General features: G+C 38.4%; 1 protein-coding gene across 1 annotated transcript in view; it reads left to right on the top strand.

The window, feature by feature from the left end:
* LOC121946732 (1-phosphatidylinositol 4,5-bisphosphate phosphodiesterase eta-2-like) overlaps positions 1 to 24,785 on the top strand; it is a 257,118-nt gene that overhangs the window by 216,186 nt on the left and 16,147 nt on the right. Inside the window, 12 exon segments of the mRNA XM_042491458.1 lie at positions 72 to 243; positions 8,376 to 8,483; positions 9,509 to 9,514; positions 13,390 to 13,545; positions 14,853 to 14,951; positions 16,743 to 16,843; positions 17,185 to 17,273; positions 18,417 to 18,599; positions 18,827 to 18,934; positions 20,185 to 20,309; positions 21,335 to 21,419; positions 24,257 to 24,403. Of these exon segments, the coding sequence (XP_042347392.1) occupies positions 72 to 243; positions 8,376 to 8,483; positions 9,509 to 9,514; positions 13,390 to 13,545; positions 14,853 to 14,951; positions 16,743 to 16,843; positions 17,185 to 17,273; positions 18,417 to 18,599; positions 18,827 to 18,934; positions 20,185 to 20,309; positions 21,335 to 21,419; positions 24,257 to 24,403 (1,379 nt within the window).

The raw sequence follows: 24,785 nt of genomic DNA, 5'->3' as shown, positions 1-24,785 counted from the left end.
AAAATGTGTTTGAACCCTGAGCCTAACCCTTCAGCCCTCTGACTCCAGTCTGTTGTGTGATTCTTCCTTAGATACCCGGTCATCCTCTCCATAGAGAACCACTGCAGTGTTCTTCAGCAAAAGAAGATGGCCCAGTACCTGACTGAGATCCTGGGGGACAAACTGGACCTATCCAACATCAAAGCTGATGAGTCTGGACGGCTGCCGTCACCAGAAATACTCAAGGGCAAGATCCTTGTCAAGGTAAAGTCAGAGCCTGCCTTGGAAGTTTAAAAAAGTGACGGGCTGTCCTCGGCGAGGGGAGTCGGTCCTCAGGCGATTATTTCAACTCACCGTGTTATTATGAGCAGTTTGAAGCTCACAGAGCAGACTTCAAAGGTTGCTGATGGTGCTGATTGAAGTGATGTGATTAGAGAAATGTGAAATGTTTGGGAGAGGAGAATGAAAAATACAACCTGACTGAAGGCAGAGATATAAGCTGAAGATGTTTATGGACTGTGTGTAGTGACTGCAGGCTGCCTCGTTGCCCTGTGTTGTTATCCAAAAACAATATGCTGAGTCCGGCTGACCACAGAGAATGATGATGGCTGCAAGTCACAAGCAGGCTTTTGATCACAGGCATCACTTTACAGCTGAGAGGAGCTCTAAGGGGATAAAAATGTTGCTGCGCTCGTGTCACCCTCAGGTGATACGGCACATTTACATTAAACTTTGGGAGCTGGGGCAGGTACTCAGGAACCTGGACATTAGGATAAAATTTATTTATATAGCACTTTAATTAACAAGGTTGCAAAGTGATTTTCAGAAAAGCAACAGATAAAAAAAGCCAACAATAAAACAACAATAAAATAAAATCCAAATAACACAGTGATCATATATAAATACTGGGGAATTATTATTATTTTTTATAAAAGAGTAGTGTACAATGGCCGCAGAGGGATGGTAAAACTTAGCAATAGCAGCATACTAGATATTCATAAATGCGTTCCTATAAAAGACTTAAAAAGGGATTCAAAAGACACTAATGATGTAGCGAGTCTGATCTCAATGCGTTAAGTGTTTCACAGTTTTGGGGCGCTGACAGCAAAGGCATGGTCACCAGTAGTCCACCAGGATGCATGTGTTCTTTGTTTTTTTTTTTTTAATCTGTCAACATTTTAATGATTTTCCCCTATTGTTCCACTCATACACATACATACTTCTGGTCCACCTTTGGTCCATATTTAAGTTTTCTAGCTGCTGACTCTGGCTCTCTCTGATGGCTTCCTCTCCATGAATATAAATGAGGGCCTGGACATTTTTTCTTCGTCTTTTTTCACCAGATGCGGTAAAAAGATGTTTTTTGAACCTTTTGTACCAGTAATCAAACACATTTTTTGGAGAAGCACAAATAATGTGATGGAAACCGATATAAATTTTACCTGAAGCTTCTTGTTGGAGGGAAAAAAAATCATGATTGACATGTCTGTGTGTCAGTCATTGTTTCTTTAAATCAATTCATGCTATTATCGATGGCCACAAGATAAAAATCCCCACTGTTTGCAACACAGTCTGTAATTTCTCTGACTTGTTGTTTCATTTACATCACATTATTGAAATGTAATGGCTATATTGTGATTCAAAATCTTACATATTATACAGCAAAATGAAGCACAGAATGTCTAGTTTTCAGCTGTTACCCTCTATTTAAAACACAAGTCTAATAAGTAAACACACACACACAGTCATTTAAGTATCTCATCTATAATATTGAGTAGTTTGGGGTGTTTATGGGCTCCAGCTCTGATCAGCAGTGATGGAAACACAACACTATTGTTGGAAGCGCTAATTTTGCCCATTTTACGGCATGATCCAATGTGCCACCATACAATACTGTCCATCTCTGCCCAAGAAGTGCTCAAACATTGCTCCAAATTAATTAAGTTTGTAAGAGAAACTGAATTTATTTATTTTTCTTTATCTAACTTTATTTAACCAGTTTGTTCCACTTGAGATCAAAAATCTCTTTTTCAAAGGAGACCTGTCGGACAAAGACACAAAGGGAGACAAAATGTAATTCACAAACACTAAAATTAGCATAAAAAGAGAATTTTCTATGAGTCAAAAGAGAACATTCTGGGAGTCATTTGTACAACCAAGCAGGCTAAAAACATCCACCTCCTATAGAATCTGCTTCTAAGTCTTTCATTTTAGATTTAAAAACATTTAGGGACATCAGCTCTTTGAGTTTGAAGTCATTCTGCCTCAAATTCCAGGTGAAGAATACCCAAAAGCTCTTTTCCCAATTTCTGTCTGAGCATTTGGGACAGAGAGCATAAAGAGGTCCTGAGAACACAGTGAATACTGTCAGGTACTTTTCTGCGTGATGGAAATGCAGAGGTAGTGTATGAGTAGACCAAGAACTGCCGTCTATATAAAGGTGTACCAATGGAAGAGCCGACAGGTCACCAGAGCAGGCCGTGCTACCCTAGAGTACAGCTCACAACGATGAGTCAGAGCTTTACAGTTTGTAATGAACCTGAGGGAGGCATGGGGAGCTGTATCAACCATATGGAGACACAGAGCAGAGGCGTGCACATACAAAAGATCACCAGAGTCCAGCACAGTTAAAAAAAGTTGCAGCAACAAGATACTTTTTTTACATTGAAAGAAAAACACAATTTGTTTTGAAAATACAAACTCAGTTTTAGCCTCAGCTTGAATATCTAATGGATTCAAAAAAGAAGCAAGTACAGTTGCATTTTCACTTTCATCACTTATTTGATCCATTGTCTATATTTCGCAGTTTTTCCTGCATTTAAAAAACTTAAATGTACGTGCTAATCTTAGTGGAAAAATTGTGTTCTGTTACGCAAATAACAAAACACTACAATTGAAGATCAATCCAAGCTAAGGCAGCACAGGACAGTTTTCCAAAGACTGTAACTGATGACAAAAACTATATTAAAGATTTTTATGGTTATATAAAACTATATAGAAGAAGCCCCAACATTGTAATCCCCCACCACTGAAATGCTGTCAGTGTAGCTGTGTGGTCATAAACACCATTGCATCGTTTCCTTTCATTTCCCACTATAAGTACCTAAAAATTCAGCCAGTAGTCTCTTGTGGTCATTGTGATGTAAACCATCTGTCCAGCGTAGCACTGTGGCACAGTTTCGTCTCAAAGTTTGTCTCACACACAGCTTTAACCAACACGGGCATGTTAGCAGGGAGGGGACAGTGTTGAGGTTAATGAGGCTTTATTGATGCCAGATGCTTTCACTACAGAAAAGGCACCTCGCCAATACCCGGCACGGTAAGGACTGCTCTGCCAGCAGTTCACCAGCGCTCCACCTGTGTGTGCACTGGGGGAATCTCCACCCAACACTTTGCACTTAGATTCATCACGTCTTACCCAGCGGTAACCGATAGTTAAATCATGTCTTATGTTTTGTTGTTGTTTTTGCTCATTATCTGTTGTCTCATTTGCAACATTAGTTTAAATTTTTTCCCTCACTGGATAAAAAAGCTGAAACACCAAATTGAACAATTTGTCCTCTTGGCTCAGAAAAAAAAAAAATATATAATGGTAAAAATTGTGTCCAGGACTGTTAGTTGTGTGTCAGGGGAGTGTGTGTAGATGTGTGTGTAGGTGCAGCAGTAACTCTGTCCACAGTTTTGGCAGGGAGCGGAGGAGATCGATAAACACACAGACAGACAGACAGAGAGAACACATCACTTTGTTCAGTTCCTGCAGGCTTTCTGTGGTTGTGAACTTTGGACTTTCTCTTAGAGAGTTAGAGAGGGAGAGAGAGAGAGAAGCGACGACTGATTCTCTGCACCTCTCTCTCTCACTTTGACAGAGAACTGTCGATAAGTTCAAAAAGTGTTTAGCACTTTGAAAATGACATGTGAGTACTCCAGCTAAGACACTTGTGCCAAAAAATGGCAAATGTTGGAGCTGCAAATTCTAAGCACTTTCCTTAACTGATTAATCTGTAAAACTTATGATCAATTAATCGATTGTTATTTAAAAAAAAAAAACGTAAAAACTTTAATTATTTCAAGGAATACCAAATTTTTTTTATCCTTAGTCAAAGCTCATAGCAACATATTGAATATATTTTGACAGCATTTCATGGCGAATCATTAATCTATTTAATTTCACGTTCTATTAAATTCTTAACAACTGATTAATCGATTATCTATTAATTGTTATCATCCCTAAAGAAAATGTATATCAGACAATCAGACATTTAGCCCCACTATGTATCTATAATGTAATGAGCCTTTGTTTCATAAGCTCATTTTCCTGCAGCTACAACAATTTGAGTGTCAGAATACCAGTCGAATCAGGAGGGCTGTTTTCCAGTTTTTGAAAGTGGAAAGCAAACAAAACTGCTACCGTGTAGTGATGTGCAGCTGTCCCTCTGCCCTGCAGCTGACAGCCTGTGCAGCCTCACTGTGGACTCCAGGGCCAGACAGGAACAGCCTTATAGTGCTGCTGCAGGCTGTAGGCCACCACTGACCACAGGACAAACTGCCTGCCTGTTAATAATCCACGGCTCGGGCAGTGAGTGGGCCTATGTGTTACCAAAATATCGACTGCTGAACCTGTAAATGGACGAGGCTCACACATGGCTTTATGAGCTCCTAAATCCTCTGCAGGGATTTGCCACTCTGCTCTGCAGTAGGTTCTGGTGGACCAGTATCTTTCCATGCACTGTTTATTGGCGCTATGGTTAAAGCTCCATTAGGCCATTTAATTGCACTACTGTCCTTGTCCCAGTATTCCAGCACTGGGAGAAACTCCATTTATTGATGAAATAGGTCCGACTCCTCCACGGCTAGGATATAGACCATATCATAATCATAACTGTTTATTTACAATAACTTTGTAGTAGTATCAAACAGTGCTGAGCAAACTCTGCCTTCATTGATTAGTTTTAAGCCACATAAAACATCAATATCAGTTTTATTGTACGCTATATTCAGAATATTTTCACTGCTGTACCTTGCTGTCATACAGCCCTTAGCAATAGGGATTTGAGGCCATTATATCAAAAACACCAAACATTTTACTCCACTGAACAGTGATGATATTTATTGATTTTTTTTTAGGTGGCTAAAGTATGTTTTGCTGTGGCGCTGTGTACAGCAAAACATATTGCTGTGGACAGCGCCACAGTTTGACTGATTTATTTAAAACAAATGTAAAAGACTACCTTTTTAAGTTTTATGTCCCTTACCTAGGGCAGAATTAAAAACCCCTGACCCCTTTTGCAGCAACCTCTTCACCCCTCCCAAGTAACGAACAGTCCCTATCTCTATCCATGAAGGGAGGCCGGCGCAACGACTAAGAGCACGCACAGAACACCAAGTCCAGTTTAAGTCTGACAGAATAGCTTGACTTCAGTCGCATTATCTGGGTGGGTTAGTCTGTTTTGACAAATTCGATTTTAGTTGGACTAACATTAATGTATTTTACAAGTCCAGTTTTATATGGACCAACACAATAATTCAGCTTTTTCTAACTTAATGTAAATGTACTGAACATCAAGCGTGGCATTATAAGAAGGGGACTCAGCAGTTGTTAAGTCATTCTGTTGAAAACATTTTTGTTATAAATATATGAAATACTCTGATATGCTGTCAACAGGATACAGGATACAGATATAGTTTGACAATGTGTGCACAACCAGTCATATCACAGAAACATCCAATCACAGCAATCCTTCAGAGATACACAGCTCACTCATTAAAATAGGTAGAGTCGGGTTTGGAGCTGCACACACCAAATGCCGATGTTACACTATCAAAAGTCAGAAAGATGAGACAGAAACTCCCTCCTTCGGAGCACACAGAGCAGCAGCTCAGCGGTTGAGCAGAATAATGGTTAAAGTTTAAATGTTGCACAAATTACAGACTGACACAGTAGTATTGGTCACACAGAAACATCTAGCTTATGTTTAGCCAGAGAATCTCTGCGATTATGTTCATATAACAAGCAAATGTGTCCCAGATCCAATATTGTTTGTACATAGATCTGGGGTGGTATTCACAAACATTCTGAAAATACTCTAAGGGAGGTCCTGACTGAGCCTTAACATTTCTAGCAAGGAATCCTGGCTTAGGAGTGATTTAGGAGAATTCTCAGAGCTACTCAGGGTGAGGAGGGGACAGAAACTTTAATTTTAGTGAGGAGGTGTGGTTGACCCTGCTGCTAGGTATGAAACATCCTTTAACAGATGTGATTTGTTGTCACAAACACACCCTTTTGTGAGCCTGCAAAATATGGACAGCCAGTGGAAATGAAATGAACTGTGTCACAACATGAGGCTGTGAAAGCGTGGTTTGTGTGATCACTCTGCTGATAGTAGATATTTTAGTGTTGTTAAGTCTGGTGTTATATCGCTCTTGTGTTAGGCAGGAAATGTCAGCAGTAAGATTGACCACAAACATTGTGCCTGGTCCATCTAATCTGTAGTATTTCATTAACTCTCTGCCACCTAATGTTTGAAGACCGCTTCATCTTTCCACCATTTTCTCCTCTGCTTGATAAAACCCTTTAGCCTCTTAAAAGTCCTCCTCCCTACTGCTTACAGTTTTTACCTTAGGAACTCTCTCAAGGGTTAAGATAAGTTTTGAATAACTTTTATCTTTACTAGGACCTAGCTTTAAGGGGAAATTCTTAGAAAGTGTCACATTTCTGAGACTTTTCTTTGGATTTCATCACAAGGAGCAACTCTTTGCAATGGGAGGCTTTGTGAATACAGCCTCTATTTTTTCATAGTGTGGACACAAAAATCTAATTTTTTCCCTAATCACATCTGGATCACTCTTCGTATGTGTGGTCTGCAGTGGGAACAGTTATATTGGAATTGGCGTGTGTTCTTCTGCTCAGGTGGAAGTCGCTCACCAAACTGTCAGGGTGGTCTTTTGAAACCAGGTCCTCAGGGACAGCCTCAAGCTTTGGAGCCAATTTTATATGGTTGAATTACAGTTTTGTGAAGAGACAATAGAACTTCACAATCACAGCCCCCAAAAATCCGATCTTGGAAAATAACAGAGCATTAATAGAGTGGAATTAGTTACATAGTCTGGCCATTAAGACCACCATGAACAGATGGAAATAGCCACAGACTCGACAAAGACAAGTTCATCACCTGAAACATCAGCATCCATGAAAGCAAACTGAATGTACACCTTCTGTCTCATACACCAGCAAATAGACCCATCCTCTGAAACGTTCAGGGAGGAAAAGTGTATGACACAGTTTTGAACAACATACAGTCTGTCTGGCTGTGAATATTTCTGATTTTAGAAAATTAGTACACATTTTAACCAGGTTGAATATTTGTATGTACCGTATAACTTCAATTAACAGCCCGGCTGTTACTTTCTTAAACCACTGAACTCATCAGGCTTTTATTTGGGACAGGTGTCTTTATGGGAAGACAGGCTTTTAATTCTTTTCACAAAAACTGTTGCTCAGCAAAGATGGAAGTACAATAATGATTTATTTAAACCTCTTTTTTGTGTCTCTGTTGCGTACTTTGCCGGTATTACTTCTTCTTTGGTGTTCACGGTTTCAGGAAAATGAACTGACTGATTGAACTGTAGAGAGTCTTACCAAGCTAATAATGTGTGTTGCATGTCCATATTGACAAATATTTAAGCTTTTATATTTGCATTTAAGCAGCTAATGTTGTCTCCAGCAGGTAGCCAACAACCTGGTTTTATACATTCAAAGAACTTCTATAAAAAAGGAACAGGCTGGCCTTTATTTGTCAAAATGTGTCGCCACGCCGGGCCAGTAAAAGGGACTGGGTGTTTCATTGGGACAGGCTTATATTTAAAGCTTTATGGTAATATATCTATTTTAATAGATTATGTGTTTGCAATGTGCAGTTTCTGGTTAATTTTTACATTCTGCAACCTCAACTGTCTAATTTGGTGTGGGGAAAATTTCAAGCTTAATAGAAACATTAACTTTTTATGATGTCATATAGATCAGTCAAAAAAGACTTTTGTGCCATGTCATCCAGCCCCAATGTGAACATTTGGAGCACATTTTGATACTTTGTGGGCCTGAAAAGCAAAACGAAGTTGATGTTGTCTGCCTCCTTCAGATTTTTTGTTTTTCTTGCTGTAGTCTGTTCAGGACCGTTGTTCCTGCGTTGACAAACTTCAAATACTACTTCATTTTCTTGGAGTACATTTTGCCTTGAATACATGTAGTGCAGTAGAGAGATGGCTGAGGGCAGTGTTTTACAGGTCGTTTCTGAAGCCCTCTTAATACCAGGAATGACGTATCTAACCTCATTCTTTAATTAATTAAATATTGCAGCTGTGATTGTGAAGCTCTACTGACTCGTTCTTTTGTCCACCAGGGGAAGAAACTGCCTCCCAACATCGATGAGAACGCAGAGGAGGGAGACGTGTCAGACGAGGACAGCGCTGATGAGATGGAGGACGACTGTAAACTGATGAATGGAGATGTATGTACCTCGTTTTCTTTTTTCCCAATATTTTTAATTATACTTTTTAACATTCAACACAAATAGACAGATCGAACAATAACACAGAACAGGAAGCACACACTGGCCATGCAAACTAAATTTCTCACCTAAATCCAAAATACATAACAGACAACATATATTACTCAGAAAACAAAGCCTATAAAAAAAAAAGGAAATAACTTAAATAAAATAATTAACATTTCGTTTTGTACAAATCATTGTTCCCTAGTACCAAAAGTTTTCTGACAGTTTTCAGGGCTGTAATCCACCGTTTCCTTTAACACTAAATTCCTAAGTCTTTTACCAGTATATCTAAAAAAGGGTGTCCACGTTTTTAAAAAATCATCAACTTTACACCTGAATCTGTGTGTAAGATACTCTATTGGTATGAGGTCAAAGATCAGTTTATGCCATCCTTGGATTGTAGGCGGTGTGTCATCAATCCATCTAATTAATATGTTTTTTCCGAGCAGCAAATATAAGGACACTGAATAACCCTCTTTGATGTAAGCCCATAACCTTGGGACTGGGTAGGCCAAGGAGCAAAGTCTGAGGCTAAACGTTCCTTGTAAACATCAGGAATCAAATTTAGACAACAGAAAACAAATTTAGACTGACAATTTTACCCCAGTAATCTTCAACATGGATACACGACCACACATGATTGCCTATAGCTTCCCACTTCCACTTTACCTTGTTTCCTTTTATTTCACGTCAGCATGTTTATCTCCTCTATCCACCAGAGTGCCAGGCTTTGCGTCCTTTTGTCCAACAAGTTAAATATGAATTTTGTGGGTGACGGTTGATGTTTAAACTGAGCCCTGCTAAGTGTTCTCCTCTCCTGTCTTGTCTTTGTTCCTTAACTTTTATCTCCTGCATTGCCGTCTCTGCTGTTTGCTTTGTCTCTTTATTCTGTGCGCCTATTTGTTCTCATTCCTGCTCTTCTCTCTTCCCCGTTTGTCCTCCTTCTTCTTCTCTTCAACTGTCGCTTGCTTCTTTCAAAGTGGAAGGTATTGTATACAAAGCTCATTCTCACCTCGCTCAGAAAATCTCACCCACTCATCTGCCATTATATGTTCTCATCTGACCTGAGTTTAAAGTGTCTAAAAGTGGCTGGCCCAAAAAAAAAGTTTGCATCATTATCATCGTTCTCTATATGGAACCACATATGCTCATGGATATGTGTCTTATAGGTCTTAAAACTAGTGGAAACAGTGTCAGTCATAAGCAGTAAATGAGTAAATGTGCACAACTGGATGCTGTTGGTCCCATAATAGTAATGATGATAATAATGATAATAATAATAATAATAATAATAATAATAATGATAGAGTGCTAAAAATGAAAACCTAACAATACATTTATAAATATTAAAAAAAAAAAAAAAAAAAAGAAATATCATAAAACAAAAGTAAAAACAGTAAAAAAAAAAAAAAAAAAAACTAAACAAGAAGTTTATAAGAAATGACAACCATAATATGCGATAGAAAAAGCTAGGTGGAATTAGTTACAAGCAAAAGCATAGAAATGGGTCTAAAGCTGCTTCTTATTAGCCTCAGTTTTTGGAAACCTTGATACAGGCAGTGGCAGGGAAGACTGGTTCAGGTTAAATAGTTACACAGAATAATTTATTTGGTATGTAATATCAAATTTTCAGAGAAGCAGCTGGGAGAAGTTTGAGGTAAAGGGTATTTTTCAAGGTGGACTCTATTTTCCCGTCTTTTTGTGTCTAAGTGACTAATGGGCAGAATAGTTTTTTTCAGTTTTTAAACTTTTATCTTAAAAGATTTTAAGATTTGAGAGAGAGTGCTGCAGCGGCAAAGTAGACAACAGTGTTGTTCCTGTGGGCAGTGGGCACGATCAGTGTCAGTGTACATCCACATATAGGCTCAGATTGTAAATCGAAGTGTCTGACAACATTATGGAAAGGATTCCTACAGAGGTAGGCCTTCTATTAAAGAGAAGGATGCTTTATATTTATTCAGAAACAGCCCCAACATCGCTTTCACCAAACCCACTAGACCTCCTTTAAATTAACTGTAATTTCATCATTTTATATTGCATTTGACTCAAAGTCAACAGAAGCAAATTTACACTTGCAGAAACCATTTTGGATCATTTTCCCACTGTTCCAACAATCACCAACTCTGGTTTAGTTGAAACAAGCCCTTAATTCCCCAGATAGATTAAAAAGATGCTGGCTCTTTACAAGCTAAAATGACTGTTTATTTAAAAGGAGTCTGGTGGGTTTGACAATTGCGATCTCACTCTTTAACAAAAAGGTTTGTGTCTGTAGGGATCTGTTCCATAAGGTTGTCAGACACTTAGAGTAAAAAACTGAGTCTATTGGAGGCAAAAACAAGCACTTTAAGTGGACGTATATGGACATACACCATTTGTCAGCTACAACACTCTCAATTTCGGTGCAATTTCATAAGGTGTTTTTCCCATTAGTCACTCAGACACAAAAAACATGGGGAAATAGTGTCCAGAATGGAAAATACTTAAGTTACCCTTAAGTTTGGACAGTCTCTGATGCTGATTATATGCGAATATTACAAGACAGACCACTGTGGACATCGTTTTACACATCAGGACCAACATGGCTTGAACAGGCTAATGTTGTAATTCATTTTTTATTCATTATTCATCATCATCAGGAACCCATGTTTTATTCAGGGAAAATTGTCTGAGCATAAAGCTTTTTTACTGCAATGCCCTGAATTCACATTCATACGAGCTGAAAGAATACATAATATATGATAACAACCTCAGTAAAACATCCATAAAAAAATAACGAGCAGCTCTGTCTGTCGAGTATGATATAAAGAAATAAAAAAGTAAAAAGACTAAAGAAATCAAATAAAAAAAACATGGAAAACAATCAAATGTGCCATGAATGAAGGATAGATAACAACAACAGCAATAAAAAAAAACAATAAAAAGTAGGAAATAAAAACAAATAACCATCCTGTGTGTGAAAGCAGGATTGTAACTGATGATGTTTGGATGATAGATCGACATCAGGTCCTAATGAATATGTTTAGTTCAAACACTGGCAGCATGTGTGGGCTTTTGGTTCACTTTACTGAACAAATATTCTGACGAGATCATCTTTAGGTCCCGACGCTTTGGGCATTTTGCAAATTTCCAAGAGAGTTTTCAATATTTGCCCAAAGTGTGTCTTTGTCAAGGTGTTAAAACCTCTGAAGCAACAGTTCTTAATAGTAAGAAAAACTGAGAGCTATAATACAAAGTGTAATCATAATAAATCATTAAGTTCCACTCAGTTGTTCAAGCACTCTGCATCGTGTCCATCAGATCAGATGGACCGCACTGACTGGACCCAGTTCCACATGAATAAATCTGCACTGAGCGCTCTTCACAGAGCATGCTGCTAGTGCTTTTGGTCTGATTCCAGACTGAAGTGATGTATGAATACACTCTGCCACCATGTGGCTATCATGTGCATGTGCATTTTATTCTCTGCAAGGTATTGAGCTGTGGTCTTAAGTTGATTCCTGTAAGCAATGTCCCATTATCATTCTCTGTCATGCTCTCACATGTGGAAATACTTCCATCACTAAACTGTCCATATCATCACTCAGTCTGAGAATTTCTGCATTCTGCATCATGTGTTGTACCATCATTGCTCTTTATGAAGTGTGAAGTCTGGTAGGACTCTGCATGATTAGTTCTGAATCTTAATGTTATCAGACCATGTTTCGATATCTGTCTCTGAGGTTTCAGCTGCACAATACCCTTTCATATTCACCATATGTTATCATTTAATGTCATACTTAAATCTGGAATGGGCTACATTACAAAACAGCTATTCGTTCATTCCCACCTTCCACCAACATGGAGCTGGTTTACCTTCCTCTTTTTTTCTGTAAGTAATAATAATGTTAAACCGTAGATATTTGATTTGGGGTATGTGGGTGTATGCATATATGTTTTGTTTGTTAGACTATAGGTTTAACTCAATAAGGAAGTGGGTTAAGTAAAATTTAATGACTTATAAAGAAGGGGTGGGATTAAATAAATCTATACTTCTCACTCCTTTTCGAATGTTAACCAAGTCATCAAGTGTTTGACCATTTATTTTTCTTTATGTTTGTCATTTTCTGTAAATATTACTTTTTTTGTCTGCCTACTTGTTTGTATGATCATTTCTTTTTTTTTTCTTTGTTTACATATTTGAGATAAATTAAATCAAATTAAATGAAACCTAAACTTGAAACATTCAGAACGTTTGACCAAAAATCAATTGGTTCAGCACCCAAAATAGCAGGTTCTCCTTAATCTGAAGTGTGATTCATGACACCATCAGTGGGCTGGATATATTCTACAGGTTGGAGAGAGAGAATGTAGAAGGCAACAATGCAGAAATCAAATTTAAAATTGTCAGGAACAATAGAACATGCGGTAGTTGTTGATCAAGAGTCAACTTCACTCATGCAAGCAGCCTTTCACAAGATGAAATAAAACCAGAGAATGTTAAGCATTTTTGCATGAAGACTCATTGTCAAGTTAAATACCAGGAGACAAACCTGTATGTGGGAGAAGAAAAAAAGACAAGAAAGCAAAAGATAGAAGTAGCAGATCCAGAGAGCTGAAGTCACAGGGCTGTTTCCTCCCTCGTCTCTGCTCACATAATGTTTCGCACAGCTGATCTCAGGTACCCCAGACTTTTAACCACATGTCAGCATTAGATGCCAGTTTTTACAATATGCAGTTTGCTATTAACATAAAACAATAAGTTGTTTTCGGACATGGAAATTGTAAAAATATCAGCAATAACTCCCAACAGATAGGAGCTCTCCAAAGTTCCTGCCACATCTTGTGTCATGATCATATCATCCTCCTCTTCCTCCTCTTGCAGACGTCAGCCAACAGGAAGCAGGTGGAGAACATGGCCAAGAAAAAGCTGGACAACCTGATGAAGGAGTCCAAGATCAGAGACAGAGAAGACCCGGACAGCTTCACCATCGCAGCCCTCCCTCCTGCTGGGAAGCCCGCAGACAAAACCAGCTCCAAGGTAAACACACTCCTGCTGACTAATATCAACATTTTCACCTCCACACACACCATATATGGACACACAGTGTCGTGTCATTTTGCTGTGAGGAAAAAGGGAAAGTCAGCCGCCATCCTTTTATTTATCTTTTAACTCTTTTAATTCAAATCCCTTAACTAGCTATGATTGTGTGCATGAGTAATTTATTAGTAACATGTAACCAAGCAGAAGTAGCCTTGGCTCAGGGGTAGAGCAGGTCGTTTTCTAATCAGAAGTTTGGCAGTTTGAGGTCTGTGAGGATTGACTTGCTCTTAGAGTCAGCCTCAAGTGGACATTAGAGGAATGGCATTTCTCGTCACTTCTGCGTTAGCTTCATTTTTCCGCCCCAGAGGTTGGTGCTAGCTTTTCACCAGATCTGCTGTCTGTGCAGGATAAAGCAGGACACTTACCAACATCTCATGTTTACCTCATTATCTGACTAAAGTATTTAAAATCTTGTAAGACTTTTTATTATGGACAGCCAAAACCATCTTCATTTCTACCTGTAGGTCCAATCTGCAGTGTTTAGAGAAAAAGAGAGATTGAAGAAGATTTTATTTTGTCTAACTTTAGTTTTTGCTGCTTTTTATCATTTTTCACTTCAAATACAAGCTGTGTTTTAAAATATGATGAATTCGTGTGCACAGTTCAATTATGATATTTGGTATTTTGTGAAGGCTGAAAACAGAGACAACAGATGCATTTGTGATTTTTAGCCATAAAAAATTCAGCGTTTTTCATCCCATTAAGTTGGAGTGTTTGTGTTGAGAATGTATGAGTTGCTATAAATGTGAGGCAGGGCACTACTGGAACAAACAGTGTGGAGCTCATGGTTGTTTTCTCCTCAATAAATGTGGCCGTCCACCCTGATCATTTTTAGTGTGGAAATCTTTCACATGCAGTTACAATTCTGGAGCTTCTCTCTGCAGCTTTCCACAACTCAACAGGTTCTCCATATTTAATATGAATGTTTTTTATTATTATTGCTTGAATGTCTTTTGAAATTTTGTTGTTGTGATGTTTTCTTCTTAATTGTCTTGTTTTTTTTTATACATTGAGTGATGCAGTGCTTCACATTTAATTCAGTCTGGCTTAAGATCAAAGGAAATAGTCATGGTGATTTATTTCGTAGAGAAACCAGTTAGAAACCAAATGATTAAATCAGTTAAGTCCAATACATGATAGAAATGCAACACCAGCAGGAGGTGTCAGGGTGATTTCTTTTCCTCTATCAGCAACAAATATATATTTTGGAACAAAAGCATGCTAATTGTCTCCTGTGCTGTCAGGGTAAAAGTGAGGATGGGACAGACACAGCGGACGAGGCTAATCCCAGCAGCAACAAGCGCACAGGACGCTCCTTCATGGGGAGCTTCTCCAAACGCAAGGTTGGCCTTTTTATTTCTCCTCTCCTTTGTTTGCTCTCAGTCTGGACATCGATCCAATTCTCCGTCTGTGGTGAAAACACAGAAAGGAAAAACAGTTTTCAGTAGGGTTGCAAATTGTAAGCACTTTCCTTCATTGATCACTGGTGAAAATGAACAACTGATTAATCAATTTATCATTTAAAAAAAAAAAAAAAAATCTAATTTCAGATATACCAAATGCATTTCTACCTCAATCAGTGCTCAGAGCAACATATTACATATACTTTGACAGCATTGCATAGCCTATCGATTGATCAATGTTGGATTAAATTTTTATGACCGATTAATTGATCATCCGATTCTTATCATCCTTAGTTTCCAGTAATGACATTTAATCACAGGGAGATTTTTCATTTATTTTGTTTTAAAAAGAGCTGTGTAAACTTGATTTTATGACCGTGGATTATGTGTTATTATGTGATGCAGTGGGCTGTTGCATCACCATGACATGGAACAATAAAATTACATCAAAATCATACATTTACAATACATCAAAATAAAACAATTTAAATGTGTTGACAGGAAAAACAAGATACGTTTGATTTAGAGTGTTTGAAGATCGATTCTTTGAAAGCAGCTCTGTAAAATATTCAGATAACATCTATGATTCAGAGGTTGTCAGCACACGGCTCCAAACATGGAGGTGTTTGAGTGGCTAGTTGCTAACAGTGCTAACAGCAGCAACAGTTGTGACAAAGCTAACGGTGTTAATTTGGGGGGGAAACAGGAGGGCGGCTGATGTGTGTTGTTAGGGGCTATATTAATGCTCTGAATGTACCATACAGAACCGTTTAGTGCAGCGCTGAAGTGGAACTTATCACTGTTCCTATTAACCCCCGAACTATGCATATTGAAATTCCGCATATAAAATACACCTAATGGGAACTTGTCAATTTAAAAAAAACTCCCATTTATTGCAAAAATGTTTAAACGCTGGCATAAGGTATTTCGGGCCATATTTTGCAAAACTGCAATGGACCTTTTTTGGCTTTCATAGGCCACATGATGCTATGGCTTTGTGCTTGTCAGTAGGAACTGGCTGCCTCATGATACAGCAGGAGCTACAAGAGCTGTTACAGCATCACATAACTCTTCAAAAGTTGAGCAGATCATCCAGAAGTTTTGAATCCACAATTCCTCTGTGAAATCATGGACTATCACCTCTAAGAAATCCCTCATATGTGGTCGCTCCCACATATAAGGGGCTTGTATTCAATGATGTCTTCATAACACGCCTACGTGGCCTTGAGTTGGAAGTAATGACGGCTAGTGCAGTGGCTGCAATAGTAATAAAGCTGCTAATGTTTTGAGCATCCTTCACCATGCTTCTTGGAATGTTATTACCAGAAGAGAAGTGGCAGAACATCACTCAGTGAAAACACATTCATCTTGCAATCATTTATTGACGTTTCAAAAATATCACTTCTTAAGCGTTGCCCAAATCTGTGATGGAAACCCACCTACTATCACTTAACCAGAGATCAGTCGTCTGCATTATTACCTACATGTTGACCCTGGAAATTAGACATGATTTTTAAAACAATTTTCAGACCTAAGGGTTCATAAAAAATAATCAGTAGATTAATCAATAATGACAATAATAAAAAGTGCTTCCCTATCTTATTACATATTCTGCAATGAAATTTCATCATCATGTTCACCAGTGAACATGCTTTGAAGCCTTTTACAGATAAAGAGAACCTTTTCGGGATTCTTTGCTTCCTCACTTGTTAATAACTCTTTGTTCTGCAGAAAAAGACAACCAAGCTGAAGAAGACATCAAGCTTTGAAGACACAGATACAGACCAAGAGAGTTCAAGCAGCGCCTCCCGTGCCCCCTTGCACCACAGCAAGTACGCTGTGCACACGCACACACAGATAAACATACCTACTTATACACAACCCTCTAGTACAGCATGTTGTACAGACACATGAGTGTGTTGTCCCCTCTAGATGTGATGTTAACAAAAGAAAGTAAGTTGTCATTTGCTTTGTTCATGTAAATTATTTTACTGATATGGATTAATGCAGTAATTTACATCAAAGCTCATATGAATATGATGTTTTGTATTATGGATTTTTAACTGTGTAAATAAGCTCTGTCATGCTTAATGTTATCTGCCTGCTTAGTTTAGATGTTTGTGTTTACTCCTGTATAACCTCTGACCTTTGTCAATCTCTGTTGACCTCACAGGAAGAAGAAGACCATGAAGTTATCCCGAGCTCTGTCTGATCTGGTCAAATACACACGCTCTGTGGGTCTCTATGATATTGAGGCACAAGGTGAGCAGGGCTGTTTTCTCTGCACAGCTGTTAGCTTTACTTACTCAGACAGCTGAGCACTGCTAAACTGGTGCTAACTGCACTGCAGGGACACTGCAATGTCTCCAGAGTGACTCTTCAATCAAGCTTCACTTCTCTGCTAATGATATCATTAATTTTTCTCCAGATCCGGTTATGTAATATGTCTGCATCTTTTCAGACTTAATCAATTAAATGCATCTACTGTTTCCACCAGTAACAGCAATCCAAGCAGTTTTAAAAAGATGCTATCTATCAAAATTACAAGAAGGTTCATGCTTGGATAATACAAAAAAAAAGATGTCATGTTGTGAAGAGACTTTGCTTGCAGGCAAAGGGTTCTTTTCAACATGTAAATACAGTAGGTATCTGTTCCATCTGCAGTGTCTAACAGGAGTGATGTTGTGCACTCTCAGGTCACAGTTACACACGGCACATCAGCTGGCTATATTTTTTGAAACCAGAATCACACTGTTGTAGAATAACCACAAAACCCCATGTGCTTTTGTTCACACCAAACATGTATTTTGATCAGTTACCCTTCACAGATTTTTCTGCACATCAACACACGTGTTGGAGAATGACACAATGAAAACAGCACATACAGCTCAATTCCCCCTGGTGTCTCCTCCCTAAACACTGGGCAAACAGGGGTAAGGGAGCCTGGTCACAGAATAACCAAAAGTATTTTTGGCATGCTCCCAGCCTGATGCACTTCTTTCTTCTCCATCCCCTGTTTCTTTGTTGTTGTTGTTTTTAACATTTGAACTGGATTTAGATATTTACTGCCCTGTAACACTGTAGTTAAGATATGAACACTCAACATATTCAAGTTTGGGAATTAGCATCAAATGACCATTCAGATTCTTTTTATTGCTAACCTATTTTTCACCTGAATTAAAAGGCGTTGTCTGAAACAGGTCTCTCTTGAGAATGAGACCCTGTGTCTCAATAAGACACAGCATCTTTTTTAAAAAATGTTTTTATTGCAACACAAAACAAAGAACACTGACAAAATAATAATAATCAACTAAGAATAATCAAAATGATAACAACAGCATAAAATAAGAAGTTTCTGAGCCTGATGGAGGACAAACAAACATGTCTCTGTGTTGTCCCTGGCAGCCAACTGCAGCTGGCAGGTGTCGTCACTGAGTGAAACCAAAGCCCACCAGGTGATGCAGCAGAAACCTGCATCCTTCATCCAATTTAACCAGCGACAGCTCTCGCGCATCTACCCCTCCTCTTACCGTGTGGACTCCTCCAACTTCAACCCGCAGCCCTTCTGGAACGCCGGCTGCCAGCTTGGTATGAGCTACACCCGACCCCACTGACCATTACACTCACAGTGGTCACACATGATCCAGGTTACTGCCAGTGCTGTTGTTAATTCTGACAGTTTAAACAGGGAGAGAGGTGAATGGTCATTTTCTGTTCAGCTCAAGTGTTGCTGACTCTCTTCTTTCCCACAGCAGCACATTGACATAAAACATTCAGCCTGCTGACATTAATGAAGTGAATGGCTTTGATTTCAGTTGCACTCAACTACCAGTCCGAGGGCCGCGTCCTCCAGCTCAACAGAGCCAAGTTCTACAGCAACGGCAACTGTGGCTACGTCCTTAAGCCTGCCTGCATGTGTGAAGGTCAGCATGTTAAAAAAGTACATTCACATCATTAAAGTTGAAAATACAGTTTGTTTTAACATACACCTCAGGAATGTTTTCTTTTTGTCATTTTGGTTTTGCACTGTTAGGCATAAAATAAAGTTTGTGTAGTGGTCCTGCTTATTTTTGGTGATGTTGGAGCGTTAGAAAACTGATAAGATTCAGTACTGTGTTGATAAACTCCCTGTACACACACACACACACACACACACACACACACACACACACACACATTAACAACCACATAGACATTTTCAACTTCAAAAACTGTACTCAACTTTGCTGTTGTTACAGCTGTGGTGGACCTGATCACAGATAACAATCTGTGTGTGTCCCTTTGTATCATTTTATGTCCCCTCTCTAAAATTTTGATTTTTTTGTGAGTCCATGAACACAGCACAGGTGGAACTCTTCAAGAGTTCTTTTTTTTTCATCAGCAGTTTGGGGAGTTTTGATCGCAGGGTGCATAATTTAGCTGTCGATCCAGCACCTTTGAATGAGAGAAAACCATGAGCTTGGTTTTATGTTTTTAAAACTAATTTGAGATCATATAAGCGATATTAAGCAAGGTCTGCAGACCTTTAGTGATTCTGCCCTTGTGTGGGTAAAGCGACTTCTTTTCCTTTGCCATTGCTTTCTCCAACTACGGATAATGCCTTCAGCAGAGCTCTACTGTGTCGCGTATGGTCATGAGATACTTGTTTTCTGGTGTGTTAGTATGGACAGAGATTATTTCTGAAACAGTGCTAAAAAGCTTGTATGTACAGAGATCATTTTTGTTTTAAGAAGATTTTTGGCACAACTCCACCTGCTTCCATGGTGAATGGAGAACGGACAGTCTTCTTCAGTGTTGCCTTTAAAACCATTATTTATGTGTTGTTATATGTTGTAATATTTATTTCAACCATATCTCTATTAGGTAGTCTGATCCCATAAACTGTGCTGTGGATATTTTGAAATTTGCAGCAAATGTTATTCTAACCTCAGTAATTATTTAAATGAGCTTTCTAATTGTATTGTGTTTATATGTTTAGTAAAGAGTTTGTCTTTTATCGTGTTTTAAATGTTTCAAAGACCTTTCTGCAAATTCGACACTCCACAGAAACATGGACTTGTACTGTTACTTGCTGTTTAAATGTGATTGCAATTATTGACAGTGTAAATAATAATGGTATAAATGCTTATTTTGTGAATTTACAAACAGAGTACCTCCTGTCTCCTTCTTGTAGGTGCCTTTAACTCCAACCTGGAGGACCCGCTGCCAGGTCAGATGAAGAAGCAGCTGGTGCTTAAGATCATCAGTGGACAACAGCTGCCCAAACCCAAAGACTCTATGCTGGGAGACAGAGGAGAGGTAGGACTCACACAGAAACAACTGTAATGCCTTTTTAAAGGTAATTAAACATACAATGAAAATATGCACATGCCAAAAAAGGAAGTATATCAGGAAAAATATTGTAATATGTTATGCTTTTAAATATTTCAGTTCAGTATTGTAGTATGTGTCTGTGAAACACTTTTTTTAAGATATCAAACACACTTTGATTATTTTGTTTTAATTAAGAGTGAGGAATCTTTCAGTTTATAATAGCAGTTGAATAAGTAAAACCAGCTACTGCACCACTGCTAACTTTTCAACGCCCTTTGCACTATTACATGAAAAAAAGACAAATCATTTAAAGGGGGACTTTTTACTTATGTGAAAAAAACAAGTGTAAAGCCTGAAGTGTTTCCAGGGGGAGCTGTATGAGGTCTGATAAATCTGCTTAAGTGACGTTACTTGAGTCAGTTTTGGGTGGTTCTGAAGATTACAAAGAACACCAAAAACAGGTCAGAAAGAAGCAAGTTTACCAGACCTCTGTAGCTCATCTCTGCTGCAGGCTTTGATGCTCCAGCTGCTATGAGCATAACCAAATCTGAAAATTTGGAAAAGTGAATTGTCTGTTTTGGAGTTGCATTGTGGGTGATTTAAGCGCCATGATTTGCTAGAGAAAAAAATGTGTGCAATAAAAAAAAGATGACATCTCTTAGTTCTGCTGCTTTGGTTTTTGATCCTTCTGCTTTTCCTTTATTCAAATGCCAGTTGTCAGACAGTGCTGTAGGAGTACAATGATAAATCAGTAAAATAATTTTTTAACAAAATTTCGAGAAAGCAATACCAGGGAGTTTGACAAAAGAGTTTTTACAGGAACCAAGAAGTGTGTCAACCTTCACTGAATGATAGTTCAACACAGTCGTTTAAATCAGATTATTCCACAGTTTAAAAAACCAAACCAAGAAGTAATGGATTGTGATCATCGAAAGGTCTTAGAAAGGAGCTTTTCAGCAGAACATCAGTATGAAGCAACAAGCTGATACTGTGTTATGTCTCTCTGTCAGATCATTGATCCCTTCGTTGAGGTGGAGATCATCGGCCTCCCAGTTGACTGCTGCAAGGAGCAGACCAGAGTGGTAGATGATAATGGTGAGTAGATGGAGACATGAATTACTCAGGTTCATGTATCTACATAAACTCATTGTGATCAAGTCTGCCTTTTGCCACAATGAGCAATAGTGAGTTGATATTAATCAGATTTTACATGCAAGTCCACATTTAGAGAGATAGCAAAAGTCTAGTAAAGCTGCTTCCATCATACCAGCTGTTTTTGCTCTTTGCATAACACAACCAGCAGTGAAAGCAGTGAGATTTCTACGCTAAAAGTCAGATATGTAATCCATGTTTCCTATAAGAGTTTGAGCTCAATCAGGTTACAATCCATTAAAAATAATCCAATGATCCACCCGAAATATTATTTGTGGAACAGGACAATTTCCAAGTGGTTGAAAGTGTTTTTATACTGTACAGGTATCAATGTATATGAGGTCTAATATTTGAAGGACAGTGAGGAAAGAGAGATTTATAAGACTATTTTTAGTAGCTATTAAAAGGTCAGTTTCTCTTTGACTTTGCTCATTCCAGCAGCTCTTGATGTAATGAATATCTCCCTCTCTCCTTGTAGTTATAAAGGTATATGTTGTAAACATAATATAATTTCTCATCAACCATACACACACAACATTTTCAAAAATGTTTTTGCAAATGTGAGGGCCTGCTAGCCAGCAAGAACTACCAGTCATCATCCCTAGCTAACCTACAGTTATTGTGCTTAACTTTGTGTTGTCAGAAGTATTTATACCAAATGACAGACTTGAACTAAGTGAAATAATTCAGTCTCAATTCTGGAGGTTGCTACTTAGTTCTTGGCTCATCAATAGAGGATGTAATACTTCATATATACAAACCTCATAATGAAGTTCTTAATAAATAAAAGGTTTATTTAACTACTAACTGCACACACAACTAATAACAACCAACCAAACAAATGAAATCATGAAACGCAACCAAATGGATGAATACAGTGATGAACAATAGATAACTAAAGAAGGAGCACAGCATAGCAGATTAAATAAAAGATTGATATTTGGATGAGATGTTTTATTTGTTGAAACACAGAAGACCACTAAGTAAATGATCATTTAGATCTTTATTGCCAAATTCACCAAATGTAACGTTAAGCAGCTGAGAGGTCAAAAATACTTCCTGAAATTTCTAAAGCAGCACATCATCACTGTATCACAAAGAGATCTAGACCCAGTATCTGAATCCAGCCTGTTAACTGGAGAATCTAGGGCCTCCTCTACTGTGCACCGCTCAGCTCAGCTAATTCCTATAAACTAATATCTATATTATTATAATACGTTACTCAAAAAGATAATAAAAAGCTCAATTGTTGACAGACAATAGCTAGTGGAGTCCAAGATTGTATTCTGGCCAGTGTGTATCATCTGTGTCGCTCTCCTCACAAATTTTTTACCAGCTACTCAAGCATTATTGGTCAATACTTCTCAGACTATAAACAGACCCCAAATTTAAGCCAGAAGGCTTCAGTTACAAAAAAAGTGCACCATTGCTTATTGATTCAGTTCCAGATATCTACAGTGAATTCTGACAAGTCAAATCTTAGTTTGAGATACTCAGAAAGCTAATTAACACATCTTTAAATGTACTAAATGGCAGATTTTTAAAATGGAAATCATTAGTCAAAACTACATTATTTGAATAGTCATGATGTAGACAAATGTAGACATCTGGAATTCACATTTCAGCTTGAAAACATTGAATTGTAGATATCCCTAAGAGCGTTCCCCATACAACTCAATTAATAATTCTTACTGGTGAAAATATAATTATAGATATCTTGTATTAAGTTTTTGACTTTATGCTGTGAGGACATCTTAAATGTGAATCCCATCAGTCCAATAAATGATAAAAGGGCCTGAAGGCTTTTTTTTTTTACTTCATTATAGAGATCTTAAAATGATGCCTGACCTGTGGAAACCTTTTTGAGGATTTTGGATTATCTTCTTACTAATTGCAGGCATCTTGAATTAAAATTATGACCAGTCAAATTGGAATTATAACTACTCAAAATACATTTGTCATGGTCCAGAGTCTATCAAATATGATCAGGTGATCATCTTTAAATGTTAACTTCAACCTGTCAGATTTTCAAATAGCTTGTAAAAGCAGAACACTTTTCTGACCACACTTATCGCAGGTTAAACAGGCTTGAAACTTTCAACCAAAGAGGGCAGCAAAACACTGCTTCTCAATCTGGTGTCACGTTACTCTCTAAAACTGAAAAAAACTGATTTTTAGAGCAAAATCAATTCAGATCCGTGGAGTCACTTGCCAGATTGTTGCTGCTTTCATTGCTGTTTTCTGTGAACTGAGCCACACATGATGTTCTGGTGTTTGCGCGAGGAGAGCTGTGGTTTGTTGTGCTTTGACATGTGATTAATGTATTTATGTGCTGATTAGAGCGATGCATTGGCTGAATGTGACTCTCTCCACTGTGAGTGTGTTTGTGTGTGTGTTTAAGCTGTCAGTATGGGTTCTGATCTATAATTGATGAGCTCAGCATGAGGAGACGTGCACAGGCAGCACCTCTCAGTCTACACACACACACACACACACACACACACACACACACACACACACTGAATAATTGATGAGTGCTGAATTGCTCTCTGACTCTTCTGGAACATCCACTCTCTCTGCCCTCTGTCTCTATCACTCTTCTGCTCCTTCTGTATTTATCTGCCAAACTTCTCTCTTCTTCACTCTCTGTCTCTCTTTCTCTCTCTCCTGCTGTCTTTCTTAATATGTCTTCTTTTCTTTCACATTTCCGTTGTCCTACATCTCCTCCCCCCACACACCCCCTCTCCTCCACCCCTCCCTCTCTGGGGATGGTCCCGTAGGGTTCAATCCAATGTGGGAGGAGACTCTGGTGTTCACGGTCCACATGCCGGAGCTAGCCTTGGTGCGTTTCCTCGTGTGGGATCATGACCCCATCGGCCAGGACTTCATCGGCCAGCGCACCATCGCCTTCAACAGCATGATTCCAGGTAAGACACGGTGAAGCACCTGCTTTTAGATAGAGCTGATGTAACCTCCACCTACATTATTGCATTTGCTTAAAGTAGGAGAATGACTAAGGAATTGTGGAGGTTAATTAAATGCTAGGCATAAGACATGGTTAGCATTCTCTAATATGATTAATATGATGCAGATGATCCAATGTATGTATTTTAAAATTGATTAATACTACTCAAATATCCAAAACCCTTTTGGATTGATTCTGAGAACAGTAATGTTTGATAAACCACACTAGTATCAATAAAATAAGTTTTTTAAAGAAACAGTTGAACATTTTGAAACATATGCTCATTCTTCAGCGAGTGAGATTAGAAGATGACTGGTCTCATGTCTGTGTGTCAATCACAACGC

Source organism: Plectropomus leopardus, chromosome 8 (assembly GCF_008729295.1).
Source record: "Plectropomus leopardus isolate mb chromosome 8, YSFRI_Pleo_2.0, whole genome shotgun sequence".
In the NCBI taxonomy this organism is placed as follows: Eukaryota; Metazoa; Chordata; class Actinopteri; order Perciformes; family Serranidae; genus Plectropomus; species Plectropomus leopardus.
This window is presented reverse-complemented; position numbering and strand designations above follow the sequence as displayed.